Genomic DNA, 18,575 nt, shown 5'->3' on the forward strand with positions numbered 1-18,575 from the left:
CTCCCCATGGGCACAGCGCATTTGAGTCAGCTGCATTGCCACACCCCTCCCTGCAACCTCCCAGGGACCCCGCATCCCTGCCGCAGGTACCTTCTTCTTGGACTTGAAGACATTACACCTGAAGACATTGCTGGAGCCATCTCTGGCGATGTAGCTGAAGATCTTCAGGTCTTGGGAGTCGTGGGACACGTAGAATATCCTGCAGGGAGAGAGGGGAGGGACATCTGTAATCCAAGCCCCATCTGTGGTGCTCAGCAGGCCGGGAGGCCTCACCCACGCTACTTGTGGGGCAGGTGGAGTACGCATGACTGAGCCGATCCACAGGGCTCTGCCCCTCGTCGAGCCAGCAGCATCCGCTAGCCCAGCCCTACCAGTGCAGCTGCAGAGATGGGGGAAGAAGCCCCCGAGAGCCCTGCCCCTGCCGGGCCAGAGGGCAGATTTGGGGCATGTGCCTTTCAGGAGCTCTCCACAGCAGCCAGCTCCCTGGGCAAGCTAAGAGTCGGGCAATGATGGTGCCCAGCGGGGGAAGGCAATGGGTTGGCACAGAGCACATGCTAACCCCTGCCTTAGTCGCTGGCAGAGCACGGAGCCCTGCCCTTCCCTCCCGCTGCAGGAGCTCCTTGTCTCAGACAAGGCCCAGTGGGCCTAAGGCCTGCTGGGGTCCAGGGCCACTCCACTCCCCTGCCCCAGGTCTGGAGGGGCACCAGTGGGCGGCTCTAATCCCTGCCAGAGAACGGTTTTCCCTCGAAGCGGCTCGTTCACAGGGGCTCAGTGATTCCTGGCCTGGCTCTGATTCAGCTGCCTGTCTGGGGCGACCTTGGGGGCCCTAAAATTCCAGCATCTGCATTGCAGACAATCCTCCTCTGGGTTCTATGTATAGGGTCCAGTGGGCTGTGTGTCAGTGGCTCGGCAGCATCACATCCCAGGGGAGTTCCAGGAACCCCCAAGGGCACTGGCTGGTCAGCGTCAGAGCCCAGGGCAGCTCCAGGCACCCCCGGGCACTCGCTGGTCAGCGTCAGAGCCCAGGGGAGCTGCATTCCACCTTGAGGGGCTCTTACCTGTAGATGGGATCCTGCATCACCAGCATTTTGCTCTCGTCCCAGGTCCACTCTCTTTTCTGCAATGAAGGCATCTGTAAATGAGGATGTTAGGTGCTGTCCATAGCTCATCAGCACGGCGCAGTACAGGGCCCTCTAAATCTTGCCTTCCTTTTACATTTAATCTTCCTGCCCCTTCTTTACAATGTGTGACCTGGGCCCACTTCCAATCTGCCCAGGCATCACTCCTGTTCTCTGCAATTGCCTTCTCTCCTGTGTTCTCCCCCTCTGACTCAGATGGCAGGTGTCAGCGGAGTTGTAGGCATCCCTTGGGCCAGCCTGCGCTCCAAGGCACTCTCGGCTTTGAGAGGCAAATCAAAAGGTGGCGGGGGGGCACTTCCGTGCTTGTTGATATGACTGGTGGGAGTGCTGCAAAGAGCCAGACAGCATAGCCAGGTGCTGTGCCAACTCCCAAAGAGAGATCTACTGGCGCACCACAATCCTGCCCTGCTATTTCAGCCCTGCGATCCACATATACAGCTCTGGCAATGCCCCTCAGCCCCCCACCATTCCAGCCCTGGGCTCCACATACTCAGCACTGCTGAGCTATTCAGTGCTGACCCAGAGCCCTGAGCCTTTACACACACAGCAATGCCAGTGCCCCACAGCTCTGACCCGCAGCCGCCCACTGTCCCCATTCTGAGCCTCTTGGGAGCACTGGCTGCCACATCCCCAGCTCTGCGAGGGGTCTGGGCAGACCCCAAAGTGTGCCAGGTGCTTTCCAAACCCACCCCAGACAAGGGACTGCCTAGAGGCCTGTCCATTGATTTCACTCATTGCCCACAGCTCTGGGTGTCGCAGCCCCAGCACTGAAACAGCACAAGGGGCAATGCACCTGCTGCTCCCAGGAAGGCCAATGAAGCCAAGTCAACACTAGGAAGAGGTGGGCAGTCAAGGTGCCCAGACATGATGGCTCCTGCAGTGGGACACACTGCTTCCCAGCAGCTGAGGCATACGAGCCCAGGCCTGGAGTAGGAAGCTAGGATGTGCCCAAGCAGGTCAGACCCACAATCCACTGCTCCACTGTCCTGACTCTGACCGTGGCCAGCACCAGCTACTTCAAAGGACAGGGCAGGAAGCTGGCTGGTGGACAATTATTTACTACCCTGCCCCTCAGAGAAACGCTTTCCTGACCCCACCAGTATGTAGAGGGCTCGTGCCCGAAGCAGGAGGGTCCCATCTCCTGTAACCATGGGTGTTTCCCCTATCCCTGTGATCTCTAATCCTCCTTAGCTCCTGGCCTCAGTGACATCCTGTGCCAGTGAGTTCCACAAGATAATGACATGCTCGTCTTACAAGACATCCTTTGAGTGGTATAAATGTGGTATAAAACTTCCCCAAGGTACAAACTATTTTACCTTTTGCCCTGGGACTTTCGCTGCCACCACCAAACGTCTAACCGGGTTTATTATTGGGAAAGAGTCGTTTGGAAACGTCTTTCCCCCCAAAATCCTCAGCAAAACCTTGCAGCCCCCTTCCTGGAGAAGGTTTGATAAAAATCCTCACCAATTTGCATAGGTGACCACAGACCCAAACCCTTGTATCTTAAGAACAATGAAAAAAGCATTCAGTTTCTTACAAGAAGAATTTTAATAGAAGTAAAAAGAATCACCTCTGTAAAAATCAGCATAATTAGATTCAAAACACAGAGAATCCCTCTAGGCAAAACCTTAAGTTACAAAAAGACACAAAGACAGGAATATCCATTCCATTCAGCACAGCTTATTTTCTCAGCCATGTAAAGAAATCATAATCTAACGCATATCTAGCTAGATTACTTATTAAGTTCTAAGACTCCATTCCTGTTCTGTCCCCGGCAAAAGCATCACACAGACAGACCCAGACTCTTTGTTTCTCCCCCCCTCCAGCTTTGAAAGTATCTTGTCTCCTCATTGGTCATTTTGGTCAGGTGCCAGCGAGGTTATCCTAGCTTCTTAACCCTTTACAGGTGAAAGGGCTTTTACTCTGGCCAGGAGGGATTTTAAAGGTGTTTACCCTTCCCTTTATAATTATGACACCTTCCGACCTTAGAGTCTGTGAGCTGATAGCAGAGCAGAATGCAGCCAGAGATCCATTTGGAGATCCTCTGGGTGGAGCTCGCCTGTCCCGAGTTTCTGTTATCGCAATGAACAGTCTTGGGGACTTCCTGATGGGTCGTGTTCTGTGTAGGTTAAAGGCCAAGGCATGCCACACATCAAGGGTGTGAAATCTCTGCTCCTGTCAGGAAGTGTGTGGTTTAGGGAAGAACACAGGTAAGTGGATCAATTGGTTCAAGTGAAACTGAAAGAAAATTTGGGGTGTAAACATAACAAAACCTTATCTTTATGGAACACGGAGTTCAGAGGATCTGCTATCATTGCTCCAAGCGCACCAACCCTCCGGCTGAGGTGATGGCTAAATGCAACCTCCACTGAGAGTAGGGACATGGAGCAGGAAGCTAGGGGCTCTATGGGTGGCCTTTTGAGTACAGACAGAACAAGGTTCAAGTCCCACTGAGGGACAGGCTTGGGAAGAGGGGGGGATGGTTTTGATTATTCCAAAATCTGGTGGTCAGTGGGTGAGTGAAGACTGAGTGCTCTTGAACGGGAGAATGGCACACACTCATCACTGCCAGGTGGACTAGTGAGGAGCTGATGGATAGGCCAGATGTCTTTAGAGAAAGAATGTACTGAGAGAAGGTTCCTCCTCTACCTTGGTGGGACCTGCGCTTATTGGTGGATTTTGCTCACCTCAGAGATTCATGGCAGCCCTCAGTTTGGCCACTTTCGTGGCTCAAATCTGCCGTTCACTCAGATAACCTCATCACTGGCCAGCCTGGGGAAAAAAGAGTAAGAACAATCCCTGCAGTTTCTGCTGATCCACCATGTAGGTCGGGGACCAGCTCAGAGACCTTCACCTCTGGTGGAAGCTCCTGTGTTGGGTCAGGAGTTGGGAGGTTTGGGGGGAACCTGGGCCTGCCCTCTACCCCGGGTTCCAGCCCAGGGCCCTGTGGACTGCAGCTGTCGAGAGTGCCTCCTGGAACAGCTGCGTGACAGCTACAATTCCCTGGGCTACTTCCCCTTGGCCTCCTCCCAATACCTTCTTTGTCCTCACCACAGGACCCTCCTCCTGATGTCTGTTAATGCTTGTACTCCTCAGTTCTCCAACAGCACGTCCTCTCACTCCCAGCTCCTTAGGCGCACACCTGACTAACTGGAGTGACAGCCTTTTTAAACCAGGTGTCCTGATTAGCCTTAATTAATTTTAGCAGCTTCCCAATTGGCTACAGGTGTCCTAATTGCTATACTGAAAAGGAGTATGCTGCACTGAAAAGGTCGGGGCCCACCATGAATCTGAGGAAGCACCTGTGAGTGAGATAAATATTGACATGAAAGTAGGTATCCTTCATATCCAGAACTGTAAACCACATGTCCTTTTCTAGGGATGATATTATAGAGACCAGCATGCCCACATGAAACTTGAATTTGTGAATGAATCATAGAATATTAGGGTTGGAAGAGACCTCAGGAGGTCATCTAGTCCAATCCCCTGCTCAAAGCAGGACAAACCCCAATTAAATCATCCCAGCCAAGGTTTTGTCAAGCCGGGCCTTAAAAACCTCTAAGGATGGAGGTTCCATCACCTCCCTACATAACCCATTCCAGTGCTTCACCACTCTCCTAGTGAAAGAGAGTGTTTCCTAATATCCAACCTAGACCTCCCTCACTGCAACTGGACACCATTGCTTCTTGTTCTGTCATCTGCCACCACCGAGAACAGCCTACCTCCATCCTCTTTGAAACCCCCCTTCAGGTAATTGAAGGCTGCTATCAAATCACCCCTCACTCTTCTCTTCTGCAAACTAAATAACCCCAGTTCCCTCAGCCTCTCCTCATAAGTCATGTGCCCCAGCCCACTAATCATTTTCATTGACCTCCACTAGACTCTCTCCAATTTGTTTACATCCCTTCTATAGTGGGGGGACCAAAACTGGACGCAATACTCCAGGTGTAGCCTCACCAGTGCCGAATAGAGGGGAATAATAATAAATAATCATCTTTCCCTAGATCTACTGACAGGCCTTCTTGGCAATGAGGGCACACTGCTGACTCATATCCAGCTTCTCGTCCACTGTAATCCCTAGGTCCTTTTCTGCAGAACTGCGGCTTAGCCAGTCGGTCCCCAGCCTGTAGAGGTGCATGGGATTCTTCCTTCCTAAGTGCAGGTAATTAAAAATAAATTAAGGTCTCTGTCCCAGCTACAAAAATACAAAAACAAATAAAAATAAAAAACCATACTGCTATAGCTATGGAATGTACTAAAATGCAAATACTTGCTTTGTTGACCCTCATCAGATTTCTTTTGGCCCAATCCTCCAGTTTGTTTAGGTCACTCTGGACCCTATCCCTACTCTCCAGCGTATCTACCTCTCCCCCCAGTTTAGTGTTATCTGCAAACTTGCTGAGAGTGCAATTAATCCCATCATCTGAATCACTGATAAAGATGTTGAACAAAATTGGACCCAGGACCGACCCCTGGGGCACTCTGCTTGATACCGGCTGTCAACTAGACATCAAGCCATTGATCATTACCCATTGAGTCCGACAATCTAGCCAGCTTTCTATCCAGCTTATACGCCATTCTGCCAATCCATACTTTTTTAACTTGCTGGCAAGAATACCGTGGGAGACGGTATCTAAACCTTTGCTAAAGTCAAGATATATCACATCCACTGCTTTCCCCATATCCACAGAGCCCATTATCTCATCATAGAAGGCAATCAGGTTGGTCAGGCATGACTTGCCGTTGGTGAATCCATGTTAACTGTTCCTGATCACCTTCCTCTCTTCCAAGTGCTTCAAACTGGATTCCTTGAGGACATGCGCCATGATTTTGCTGGGGACTGAAGTGAGACTGACCGCTCTGTAGTTCCCTGGGTTCTTTTTCTTCCCTTTTTTAAATATGGGCACTATATTTGCCTTTTTCCGGGACCTGAAGCCGTTTAGTTGGTGGAGGTTGAGAATTGGTCTCCATCTGCCCTTCTTTTGGGGTATCATGAAGTAAGTTGAGTGAAAGCCACTCACTTGGTATTGAGAAGGGATAAGTTCTATTGCTCTTTGGTCTAATAGGTAGTGTACCTCTTGTTTGAGAGTGGGGTTGTGCAGAGATGCAAACTCAATCGTATAACCAGAGAGGATGATATTCAGCACAGATTGGTCTGTGCTTATTGCACTCCAGGTGTTGGAGTGTTAGATGACCTCCAAGTGGTGTGACATGGTTGGGCGATGTCAGACTCAGTGGCTCGCAGCAGCTCTTGAGGTCCTGTCAAAAACAGTGCCTTGTTGGGGGCTGAGATTGGGAAGCTGAGCCTGTTGCCACAGATGTAGGGACACGGGTCCCTTGAACCTTCTGCCTTTTGAGTGGTGATTTGTAGGGCCTCTGATGAAAAAATTGTTGAGCCATGGGTCTAAGTCTAGACTCTATATGACTGTCAATGGAACTTTCCCTTGGGGATAGGTGTATATATTCACAGAGAGTCCTTTAAGGTATGGAGGGACTTGTCTGACTTCTGACTGAACAACTATGATTCACCAAAGGGGAGGTCCTCCCCAGTATTCTGGAACCTCTTTAGGGAACCCTGATACATGGTGCCATGACTCTGCACATAATAATGGCCATATCTATGGCTCTAGAGATGTCTGTGGCAACACTGCAGATTGGAGAGCGGTCTTTGTCTTCGTCTATCAGTGCCTTGAAACAAGCTCTGTTCTGTTGTGGAGGGCTGTCTGTGAACTCTGCCAACTTGGAATAGCTCAGGAAGCCATACTCGGCCAGTAGTGCTTGGTAGTTGGCTATCCTAAACTGGAGCTGGATGATGAAAAGACCTTTTTCCCCAGTAGGTCTAGACGTCTACCCTCTTTGTTCACAGGGGTAGACTGGGGGGGGAGTGGGGGGTGTTGCTGTCTACCCCTTTTGGAAGCTGCTTGGACTACCAAAGAGTTGGGAGAGGGGTGAGAAAACAAAAAAACTCAGCCCCTTTTGCCAGCACATAAGAATATTTTTCTGCCCTCTTGGGGGTGGGAATGCAGGTAGCGGGGGGTGTGCCAACAGCCCTACCTGGCTCCATTATAGACTCATTAACAGGGAACACTATTTTGTTGGATCCAGATAAGTGAAGGATGTCCAGGAGTTTGTGCTGGGATTCCTGAACCTCTTCCAGAAGAATCTGAAGCTCACTAGCAACTCTACGAAGATGATCCTGGAACTACCTGACATCATCGGCAGAGGAGAGAGACATAGGGGTCACTGCTTTGTCTGGAGATGATGGCAGTTTTGCAGGTTCCAGTGGAACCACTGGATCCAATACGTCTTGCTCTTCCTCTTTGAAAGGATCCAGGGGGCGGAGGGGCCTAAGTGCCTCCTTAGGAGGAGTTACTCTCTAGCAGACAAGACTCTCTTCAGGGGGGTACTGGTTCCAGGGTCCCAATATGGCCAGGAGGAAGGATCAAAAGGGGGATGCGGAGGCCCCCATTTCATGGGGTACCAGCTACGCTGAGCTAAATGCTGAGGTTCGTCCCAAGGTAGCGTAAGTCTTTTCAGTGGCTGGAGGGAAGTTGTATCTCCAGGAAGAACCAGGTGATAAACTTTTTCTCTGAGCTGTCGACTCCCCAGGTGGTGTTCTGACATTACTGGACAGGAACGGACCCGATGGAGGGTATTCTGGATCCAGGAATACGGAGATGTCACGTGGAGGTGCACAAGACTCAATTCTCCCTGGAGTAAGAGGGGCTGTTTCTGTCCAGACCATCATAACTGGAGAGGGTGCTGATGAGGATGGTGCAGGCGGTGAACAGTCTTCATTGGGGCTGAGGGACCCAAAGTTTGGGAGGTGACAAGGTTGACAGTACTCATGGGTCGTGCTCCAGCACTGACAGAGCTTGATGTTTATGGGCTTTTTTGTCAAGCCTCTGGGATTTAGATGTGGCTCTAAGCAAGCCCAGCACCTCAGCCCAAGAGGGCTTCATATGTCCTAACTTCTTCGAAGTGGATTTCAAGGCAGACTTAGTCTCAGGCATATGAGAGTGCTTCCTGGGCTCCCGAGAAGATCCCACCAGGGCTCTATGGCAGTAGATTCTCTGCCACCAGTGTTGGATATATCAGCAAAGAGCTTGGCTTGTTTAGCCTAACCAAAAGAAGGCTGAGGGAGAGAGGATTGCTCTCTTATAAATCCATCAGAGGGATAAGTACCAGGGAGGGAGAGGAGTTATTTAAGTTAAGTGCAATGTGGACACAAGACCACATGGATATCAACTGGCCATCAACAAGTTTAGGCTTGAAATTAGATGAAGGTTTCTACCCATCAGAGATGTGAAGTTCTGTAACAGCCTTCCAAGGGGAGCAGTGGGAGTGAAAAACCTAACTAGCTTCAAGACTGAGCCTGATAAGTGTATGGAGGGGATGGTCTGATGGGACTGCCTAGTGACTTCTAGCAGCAAATATCTCCAGCTGCCAGAGATGGGGCACTAGATGGGGAGGGCTCTGACTTACTACAGAGAATTCTTTTCCATGTGTCTTGCTGTGACGTTATTGACAGAATCTGTAACTGTTGCAACCACTGTTATATATTTGCAGCAAATATTGTACAAAGGTGTGAGGTGTCTACGGGAAGGTTATGATTGGCTGGCTATAATTATGCTATCTGTATATGTGTATTGTTTTTATAGTTGAAGTTATGAATATTGGCTCTATACTGTCTGTATTTCAAACTTGTGCTATGCTTCTGGGGAACACCCCAGACAAGTTGGTGTCAGCTCTGTCTAGCCTGCTTGATGGCCCATTAAGGACCATCAGCTATACAACTGACGCATTGAAAGAAGGCGGATACACCTTGTGACTCAGCAAGGCATGTAGGGACATGCCTATGGACAGAACTCTAAGGTTTTTTCTTGCCATGTGCCCCAATGCATGTCTTTGGAACAAAGAAAGGAGGCCACATGACAAAAGACTATAAAAGACTGCTGCAGCGCTTCCATCTTGTCTTCAATCCTGCTTCATACCTCTGGGGGGACTTTGCTACAAACTGAAGCTTTGAACAAAGGACTGAATGACCCATCCCAGCTGTGCATGTACTCCAGAGACTTGATTGGAATTTGCAGTTTATTCTATCACTGCTGCAAGCCTGAACCAAGAACTTTGCCATTACTGTATGTCATTGATTCCATTTAACCAATTCTAGCTCTCATCTATATCTTTTTCCTTTTATGAATAAACCATTAGATTTTAGATTCTAAAGGACTGGCAACAGCATGATTTGTGGGTAAGATCTGATTTGTATATTGACCTGGGTCTGGGGCTTGGTCCTTTGGGATCGGGAGAACTTTTTTTTCTTTTACTGGGGTATTGGTTTTCATAACTATTCATCCCCATAACGAGTGGCACTGGTGGTGATACTGGGAAACTGGAGTGTCTAAGGGAATTGCTTGTGTGACTTGTGGTTAGCCAGTGGGGTAAAACCAAAGTCCTCTCTGTCCAGCTAGTTTGGTTTGCCTTGGTGTGCACAGAAACCCCAGCCTTGGGCTGTAACTGCCCTGCTTTAAGCAGTTTGTCCTGAATTGGCACTCTCAGTTGGGTCCCACCGAACCAACATCGTTACAGGGGGCCATTGGGGTGTAACAGCAGCACGGTGGGATCATTTTGAACCAGAAGCACAGACCTCAGGATTTTAAAAGGACACATTTTTTCTTTTAGCTGCTTGAAAACCAGGGAGGTTTGTTGTTGTTGTTTTTGTTTTTAAAGGACACTTTTTTTTTCAAGCTTAGAGCAGCTGGAGTTTTTTTTTCCTCTTTGCCTGAGGGCAGAGTAGTTAAGCTATAGCAAGGGAATTCACAAGCTGTTTTTTTTTTTTTCTAGCTCTCAGGCTAGGCTAGGCTAAGGGCAGAAAGGCTAGCAAAGATGATGGAAAGTGAGGTCAAAAAGAAACGGTATTAGCCAAATTGGAAGCTGAAGCGAAACAGAAGGAACATAAAAGACAAATGGACTTCAAGCACTTGGAGTTGGAGGTGCAGGAGAAAAAAGATGCAAAGCAATTGGATACAGAGGCAAAACGCTTGGATACAGAGTTAGAGCTGAAGCACTTAGAGCTGGAAAGGGCTAAACTGGTCTACCAGATAACCCTAACAGTCCTTCTCCAGGTACCACTCCCCATTCCAAAAAATTCCCCACCTACAAGGTAGGCGATAATACAGAAGCCTTCTTAGAAAATTTTGAAAGGGCCTGCCTTAGGTACAGCATCTCTACAGACCAGTATATGGTGGAGCTGAGGCCGCAGCTCAGTGAACCCTTAGCAGAGGTGGCAGCTGAAATGCCTAAAGAAAACATGAACAGCTAAGAACTTGTTTTAAAAAAGGCCAGAATTTGAATGAGGCTAACACTCGAGCATGCCTGTTGGCGGTTCAAAGCCCTAAGGTGGAAACCAGATGTGGCATTTTCCCGATGCGCCTACCACATTGTAAAAAATTGGAATGCCTGGATATCAGGAGCAAGTGTTAAATCTCTGGAAGAGTTGTCTTTCCTAATGCAAACAAAACAGTTCTTAGAGGGTGTTCCTAAGCAAATAGAAAGGTACATCCTAGATGGGAAGCCCAAAACTAATTGAGATGGGGGAGATCGGAACCAATGGGTGGAGGTAGCAGAAAAGAAAAAAGCTAGTAGCAGTTGGAGCAGATATCAGAAGGGGCAACCCAAAACAACACCCTACCACCGGGGTCAGCCCAAGGCCCAAATACCTTATCGTCCCACCACACCAGTCTCCAGAAACCCACCCCACCCCAGTGACCAGTCAGCTGGGCGATGTTTTAAATGTAATGAGCTGGGGCATGTAAAGGCCAACTACCCCAAGTACCCCAACAGATTGCAGTTCATTACACCAGAATCACACCAAAGGTCCTCAGGCCCAGATGCCTCCCAAATACCCTCAAAGCGAAGAGAAACTGTGAGTGTGGGTGGGAAGAAGGTTATCGCATGGGGGGACACTAGAGCATAGGTGTCAGCTATCCACCAATCCTTAGTGGACCCAAATTCATCAACTCAGAGGCCCAAGTGACTATTCAACCCTTCAAGTCAAACTCTTTACACTTGCCTACAGCCAAGTTGCCTGTCCAGTACAAGGGCTGGTCAGGAAAGTGGACTTTTGCAGTCTATGACGATTATCCCATTCCCATGCTGCTGGGGAAGACTTGGCCAACCATGTGAAGCTAGCCAAGAGGGTGGGAATGGTCACCCGCAGCCAGGCTAAGCAAGCCTTCACACCTATCCCTGTCCCTGAGCTTTCTACAAGGGCCAAGTCTGTGTTACCAGAGCCCCAAACTGAGGTGGTGGAACCGGATCCCCTGCCAATGACTGCAACAGCAGTAGTGAATCCAGTCGCAGAGACTCAACCAGAACCAGCCCCAAAACTGGAACGGGAGGAGCAAACAGCACCAGAACCATTGCCAGCACTGAATCCAGCGCTTGCAACCCCATCTACACCTCCAATGCCAGAGGGCACCAGCAAGCCTGACCTGGGAGCAGCAGCTAAACCTGCACAAAAGGCTGAAATACAACATAGTGCACCAACAGAGAGGGGTTCACAGTCCAAGGAAACAGCTCCATCACCTACATCGCTTCCGGAGGGACCAAGCCCAAGTCTACAATCCAGTGAGGAACTGATGTCTCCAGCATCAAGAGAACAGTTCCAGGCAGAGCAATAAGCAGATGAAAGCCTCCAGGGAGCTTGGACAGCGGCTCGGAGCAACCCACCGCCTCTCAGCTCTCCTAATCAATTCTGGTTTGTTGTAGAAAAACGACTTCTATACAAGGAAACTTTCTAGTGGGCACCAGGAGGACTGGCATCCTCAAAGACAGTTGGTAGTTCCAACTAAGTACCGGGTAAATCTCTTAAGCTTAGCCCACGATCATCCCAGTGGCCATGCTGGGGTTAACAGGACCAAAGACAGTTTGGGGAGGTCATTCCACTGGGAGGGAATGGGCAAGGACATTTCTACCTATGTCCAGTCTTGTGAGGTATGCCAAAGAGTGGGAAAACCCCAAGACCAGGTCAAAGCCCCTCTCCAGCCACTCCCCATCATTGAGGTTCCATTTCAGTGAGTAGCTCTGGATATTTGGGGTCCTTTTGCGAAAAAGACACCCAGAGGAAAGCAGTACATACTGACTTTCATGGATTTTGCCACCCAATGGCCGGAAGCAGTATCTCTAAGCAACGCTAGGTCTAAAAGTGCGTGCCAGGCATTAACAGACATTTTTGCCAGGACAGGTTGGCCCTCCAACATCCTTACAGATTTGGGAACTAATTTCCTGGCAGGGACCATGAAAAGCCTTTGGGAAGCTCAGGGGGTGAACCACTTGGTTGCCACCCCTTACCACAATCAAACAAATGGCCTGGTGGAGAAGTTTAATGGAACTTTGGGGGCCATAATATGTAAATTCGTAAATGAGCACTCCAACAATTAGGACCTAGTGTTGCAGCAGTTCCTTTTTGCCTACAGGGCTGTACCACACCCCAGTTCGGGGTTTTCACCATTTGAACTTGTGTATGGCCACGAGGTTAAGGGCCCATTACAGTTGGTGAAACAGCAATGGGAGGGGTTTACGCCTTCTCCAGGAAGTAACATTCTGGACCACAACCCACAAAACACCCTCTGAAACTCTTTAGCCCTTGCTAGAGAAAACCTAAAAGATGCTTAGGAAGAGCAAAAGGCCTGGTATAATAAACATGCCAGAAAGCGTTCCTTCAAAGTAGGGGACCAAGTCATGGTCTTGAAGGCGCTCCAGGCCCATAAGATGGAAGCATTGTGGGAAGGGCCATTTACGGTCCAAGAGCCTCTGGGAGCTGTTAACTCTCTCATAGCATCCCCCATCTCAAATCTAAAGCCTAAAGTATACCATGTTAATTCTCTAAAGCCCTTTTATTCCAGAGAATTAAAGGTTTGTCAGTTAACTGCCCAGGGAGGAGGTGATGCTGAGTGGCCTGAAGGTGTCTACTACAAAAGGGAAAAGTGACGGTGGCATGGAAGAGGTGAACCTCTCCATGACCCTTGGGCGTATGCAGCGACAGCAGATCAAGGAGCTGTGCGCTAGCTTCACACCGATGTACTCAGCTACCCCAGGACGGACCGAACAGGCATACCACCCCATTGACACAGGTAATGATTGCCCAATTGGAGCCCAACCTTACCGGGTGGCTCCTCAAGCCAAAACTGCTATAGAACGGGAGATCCAGGATATGCTACAGATGGGTGTAATCCGCCCCTCTGAAAGTGCATCTCCAGTGGTTCTCGTTCCCAAACCAGATGGGGAAATATGCTTTTGCGTGGAGTACCATAAGCTAAATGCTGTAACTCGCCCAGACAACTATCCAATGCCACGCACAGATGAACTATTAGAGAAACTGGGACGGGCCCAGTTCATCTCTACCTTGGACTTAACCAAGGGGTACTGGCAGGTATGGCTAGATGAATCCGTCAAGGAAAGGTCAGCCTTCACCACACGTCGGGCTGTATGAATTTAATGTACTCCCTTTCGGGCTTCAAAATGCACCTGCCACCTTCCAGAAACTTGTAGATAGTCTCCTAGCGGGATTGGGAGAATCTGCAGTCGCCTACCTTGACAATGTGGCCATATTTTCTGATTCATGGACAGAACACCAAGAGCATCTACGAAACATCTTCGAGCGCATAAGGGAGGCAGGACTAACTGTTAAGGCTAAAAAGTGTCAAATAAGCCCAAACAGAGTAACGTACCTTGGACACCAGGTGGGTCAAGGAACTATCAACCCCGTACAGGCCAAAGTTAATGCTATCCAAAAGTGGCCTGTCCCAAAATCAAAGAAACAGGTCCAATCCTTCTTAGGCTTGGCTGGATATTACAGGCAATTTGTACTGCACTACTGCCAAATCACTACACCACGGACAGACCTGACCAAATAAAACCAAACAGCCAAATGCTGTTCAGTGGACTAAAGAGCGTCAGAAGGCCTTTAATCAGCTTAAAGCGACACTCATGTCTAACCCTGTGCTAAGGGCCCAGTCTTTGACAAACCTTTCCTAGTAACCACAAATGCGTCTGAGTGCAGTGTGGGAGCAGTCTTAATGCAAGAAGGACCGTATCAAGAATTCTATCTTGTCGTGTTTCTCAGCAAAAAACTGTCTAAGAGGGAAAGCCACTGGTCAATCACCAAAAAGGAATGTTACGTCGTTGTGTATGCTCTGGAAAAGCTACGCCCATACCTTTGGGGATGGCGTTTCCACCTGCAAATCGACCATGCTGCACCGAAGTGGCTTCATACAGTCAAAAAAAATTAACAAAAAACTTCTTCAGTGGAGTTTAGCTCTCCAAGATTTTGATTTTGAAATACAACACATTTCAGGGGCTTCTAACAAAGTGGCTGATGCACTCTCCCGTGAAAGTTTCCCAGAATCAACTGGTTAAAATCATCCTTAAAATGTAAAAATATTGTTAGTTTTTATATAATCAGTAGTATGGCTAAAGATGCATGTGTCTCATTAACTCTGTTTTCTCAGATCATACAGATCATTGTTGCAACCACTGTTATATATTTGTAGTAAATATTGTACAAAGGTTGTCGTGTGAGATGTCTATGAAAAGGTCATGATTTGCTGGTTATGATTATGCGATCTGTATGTGTGTATCATTTTTGTAATTGAAGTTATAAATACTGTCCATGTACCTGTATCTCAATGTGTTTGATTCTAAGTAGCATTAGTGAAGCATTTGGTCAGCTTCTTGAGAAAGGAATTTGAAGATTAAGTACCCAGTCAAGAAACACTTAACTGACAATGGACCTTGGGAGACTCCAATCCACATATGAGAAGTCTTCCTGGGACGTTCAAGGTAGCATGTGAGCAATGGCTGCCACCTGCAAACTGAGTCATGCATTAACATATGACTTGCCCAGGTGGCTACAAACTCCATCTTGTTGCTGTGACTTTGCACAGGAGAACCAAGGGGTTTCCGCCCACAAGAGAAAGAATATAAAAGGCCCTGGAAATCCCTCCATTTTGTCTTCAATCCTGCTTCTTACCTCTGGAGGAACTTTGCTACACTGAAACTTGAACAAAGGACTGAATGACCCATCAAAGCCTTGGATGTACTCCAGAGACTTGATTTGAACCTGCAGTTTATTCCATCACTGCTACAAGCCTCAATCAAGAACTTTGCCATCACTGTATGTAATTGACAGGTTTCAGAGTAGCAGCCGTGTTAGTCTGTATTCGCAAAAAGCTTATGCTCAAATAAATTGGTTAGTCTCTAAGGTGCCACAAGTACTCCTTTTATATGTAATTGATTCCATTTAACCAATTTTAACTCTCATCTATATTTCTTTCTTTTTATGAATAAACCTTTAGGTTTTAGATTCAAAAGGATTGGCAACAGCATGATTTGTGGGTAAGATCTGACTTGTATATTGACCTGGGTCTCGGGCTTGGTCCTTTGGGATCGGGAGAACCTTTTTTCTTTTACTGGGGTATTGGCTTTCATAACCATTTGTCCCCATAAGAAGTGGCTGCTGGTGGTGATACTGGGAAACTGGAGTGTCTGAGGGAATTAATTGTATGACTTCTGGTTAGCCAGTAAGGTAAAACCAGGGTCATCTCTGTTTGGCTGATTTGGTGTGCCTTGATAGTAAAGGAAACCCAACCTTGGGCTGTAACTGCCCTTCCCTAAGCAATTTGTCCTGAATTAATGCTCTCAGTTGTGTCCCACCAGAGGCAGCATCGTTACAGACCCTACCAAATTCACGGTCCATTTTGGTCAATTTCATGGTCATAAGATTTTTTAAAAATTATATTTCATGATTTCAGCTATTTAAATCTGAAATTTCATGGTGTTGTAATTGTAGGGGTCCTAACCCAAAAAGAGCATGTGGGGTGTCAAAAGGTTATTGGAGGAGGGGTTGCAGTACTGCTACCCTTACTTCGGCGCTGCTGGTGGCGGCGCTGCCTTCAGAGACGGGCAGCTGGAGAGCGGCGGCTGCTGACCAGGAGCCCAGCTCTGAAGGCAGAGGCCCGTTAGCAGCAGCACAGAAGTAAGGATGGCATGGTATGGTGTTGCCACCTTTACCTCTGCGCTGCTGCCCGCAGAGCTGGGCCTTCAGTCAGCAGCCACCACTCTCTGGCCGCCCTGCTCTGAAGGCAGCAGTGCAGAAATAAGGGTGGCGATACCACGACCCCCCTAAAATAACCTTGCAACCCCCTTGCAATTTCCTTTTGGGTCAAGACCCTCAGTTTGAGAAACACTGGTGAAATCTGTATAGTATAGGGTAAAAGACTAGATTTCATGGCGAGAGATCAGATTTCATGTTCTGTGATGGGTTTTTCTTGGCTGTGAATTCGGTAGGGCACTACCCATGAGCCACGGACCATTAAAAGGTATTGATGATCATGTTTATATTTTGCCTCCATCACTTCCCTTGTGGAGACCGTTCCCCAACCCTGTACAGCTCACTGGGACATATTTCATACCGTCCTGCGGCACGCAGGCCACGTCCCACAGGTCTCACTGGTTGTGGCTTATTGGCCTCCTCTGTGGGGTCCACTTTGGCTAGGGCCCCCCAGTCCTGGCCGATCCACAGACGCAGGTTGTCAGCACCTTCATTGTTACTACTAAGGTGCTGTTCCCAGCATGCAATGGGCCAGCTTGCTTGGGCCAAAGTGGAGCACTGCTCCCTTCCAGTGTGCATGGCCAGCCCTGCTCTGGGGAGGAGGGACACAGCTGGCCCACTGTGGGCTCCCCAGTGCAAACCCACTCTCTTTGCTCCCTGGGCCTCACTCACTCCAGGACTGGAACAGAGGGGAGGCAGCTTACACCACTGCTAGCCAGGGGCTACCAGGGCCAGGGCCCTGTCTGAGCCGCTGCAGCGCTGGACTGCCTCAGCTCCTCCCACCAGCACACCCGCCCACCAGGACACTTTCTGCCGGAGGGCAGAGCCAGCACTTACTCTCCAGCCACACAGGGGCTATTTCCTGCCCCTTCACACTAGTGCAGCCATGGCGGAAGGTGAATCCTGCTATTTGGGCTGGACCCCCACACTACTCAGCCCTTGGATCCCCACTCTCACCTGGGCACTGCAGGGTACAATGCAGCCAGCTGGGGGGGGGGGGGGGAGGGAGCAGGGTTTGCATGGGCACTCTGCCTTGGTGCCCATGGTGACATTGGGCTAGGCAGCAAAGTGAGGCCTCGCAGGGGTCAGCGGCAGACCATGTCCCTCACTCCTGCCTGGCCGGCCACAGCTGACTAGCCACCACTCCCAGACGGTGCTGCTCAGACACTGGTACTTCCCGGGCTCAGCCAATGGGGCGATGCGAAAGGTGTGTCCCCCCCAGGCCAGGGCTGGCCCATACTAACCAGGGTGCTCTTGGGGAGATACCAGTGTAACCCTGGGGGCTGAGGCTCGCTCCCTCCCCTGCGCCGCTTTCTGCTTATGACAATGCAGCTCCCTCATCCACAGTCCCACAGGCTGCCCTGGCAGAAAAGAGAGGAGTTGGGTATGAATTCCCCCTCCCTCTGGGCCTGGTACCAGGGCAGTGACCACTCGCTTCCCACAGAGAACTAGCTGCAGCCTGAGGCAAGCAGTGTGTCTGCTGCAGGCTGGGCCTGGTCAATCCCTGCAGTCCCTCTAGGCCCCCTGCAGCCAAAGGGCTTGTTCCCTGCAAAGCCTCAGTAAACAGACAGGCCCTTTCCACGCCAGGTGCACAGCTAGCCAAAACTCTGCACTGGGCTGCAGGGGCAACTCCCCCACCCCTCTTCCCAAGAGGCCAGTTGGCAGGACATACTCGAGAGCCTACAACAGCCATAGTCCCATCACTCACACTAAGGGGCCCAGACATGTCCCCGCAGGTGGAGGGGACCCCACCACACAGGCACCACTGGCTCGGGGGGGGTGGGGGTGAGGAGCGTCTTACCTTCTTCTTCTTTTTCAGCAGGACCTTCACCCCGTCCACTGACACCAGGAGACTCACTTTCTTCTTCTTGATGTTCTTGGCTTTAAACTCGTACTGGGGGAGGCAAGGGAAAGGCCAGTGAACCCCCTGCACCACCTGCCTGCGCCCTCCCACCAAGCAGCACCCAATTGCCGGCGCGGGGGCGGAGGGCAAAGGAAGGTTCTCGTACACTCGCACACACAGGCAAACACACACACGTGCAAACAGAAGCACGCACATTCTAGCCCACAAGGGTCTTGCTCTCCTTGTCAGTCTCCTGCTCCTCTCTCACACACACACAGAGCATACAACAGGGACACTGATACACAATACAGTAACTCCTCACTTAAAGTCCTCCCGGTTAACTTGTTTCATTGTTACGTTGCTGATCAATTAGGGAACATGCTCGTTTAAAGTTGTGCAATGCTCCTTTTTAACCTCATCCTTTGGCAGCCGCCTGCTTTGTCTACTGCTTGCAGGAAGAGCAGCCCATTGGAGCTAG

At 49.6% G+C, this 18,575-nt stretch overlaps 1 protein-coding gene across 15 annotated transcripts in view; it reads right to left on the minus strand.

Moving 5' to 3' along the window:
• Window positions 1-18,575, minus strand: part of NOS1AP (nitric oxide synthase 1 adaptor protein) — a 175,263-nt gene that overhangs the window by 56,442 nt on the left and 100,246 nt on the right. For 6 of the 15 annotated variants that reach the window (XM_073356231.1, XM_073356237.1, XM_073356229.1 and 3 more), the window contains 3 exons: window positions 18,056-18,148; window positions 1,059-1,132; window positions 91-199 (listed from right to left, as the gene is read on the minus strand). In XM_073356231.1, coding sequence (XP_073212332.1) covers window positions 91-199; window positions 1,059-1,132; window positions 18,056-18,148 — 276 coding nt within the window. Of the gene's footprint in view, window positions 1-90; window positions 200-1,058; window positions 1,133-2,455; window positions 2,621-3,826; window positions 3,912-18,055; window positions 18,149-18,575 lie in introns of those variants that run through there. The other 9 variants (XM_073356232.1, XM_073356230.1, XM_073356243.1 and 6 more) reach the window with 6 other exon arrangements.

This window comes from Lepidochelys kempii, chromosome 8 (genome assembly GCF_965140265.1).
Source record: "Lepidochelys kempii isolate rLepKem1 chromosome 8, rLepKem1.hap2, whole genome shotgun sequence".
In the NCBI taxonomy this organism is placed as follows: domain Eukaryota; kingdom Metazoa; phylum Chordata; order Testudines; family Cheloniidae; genus Lepidochelys; species Lepidochelys kempii.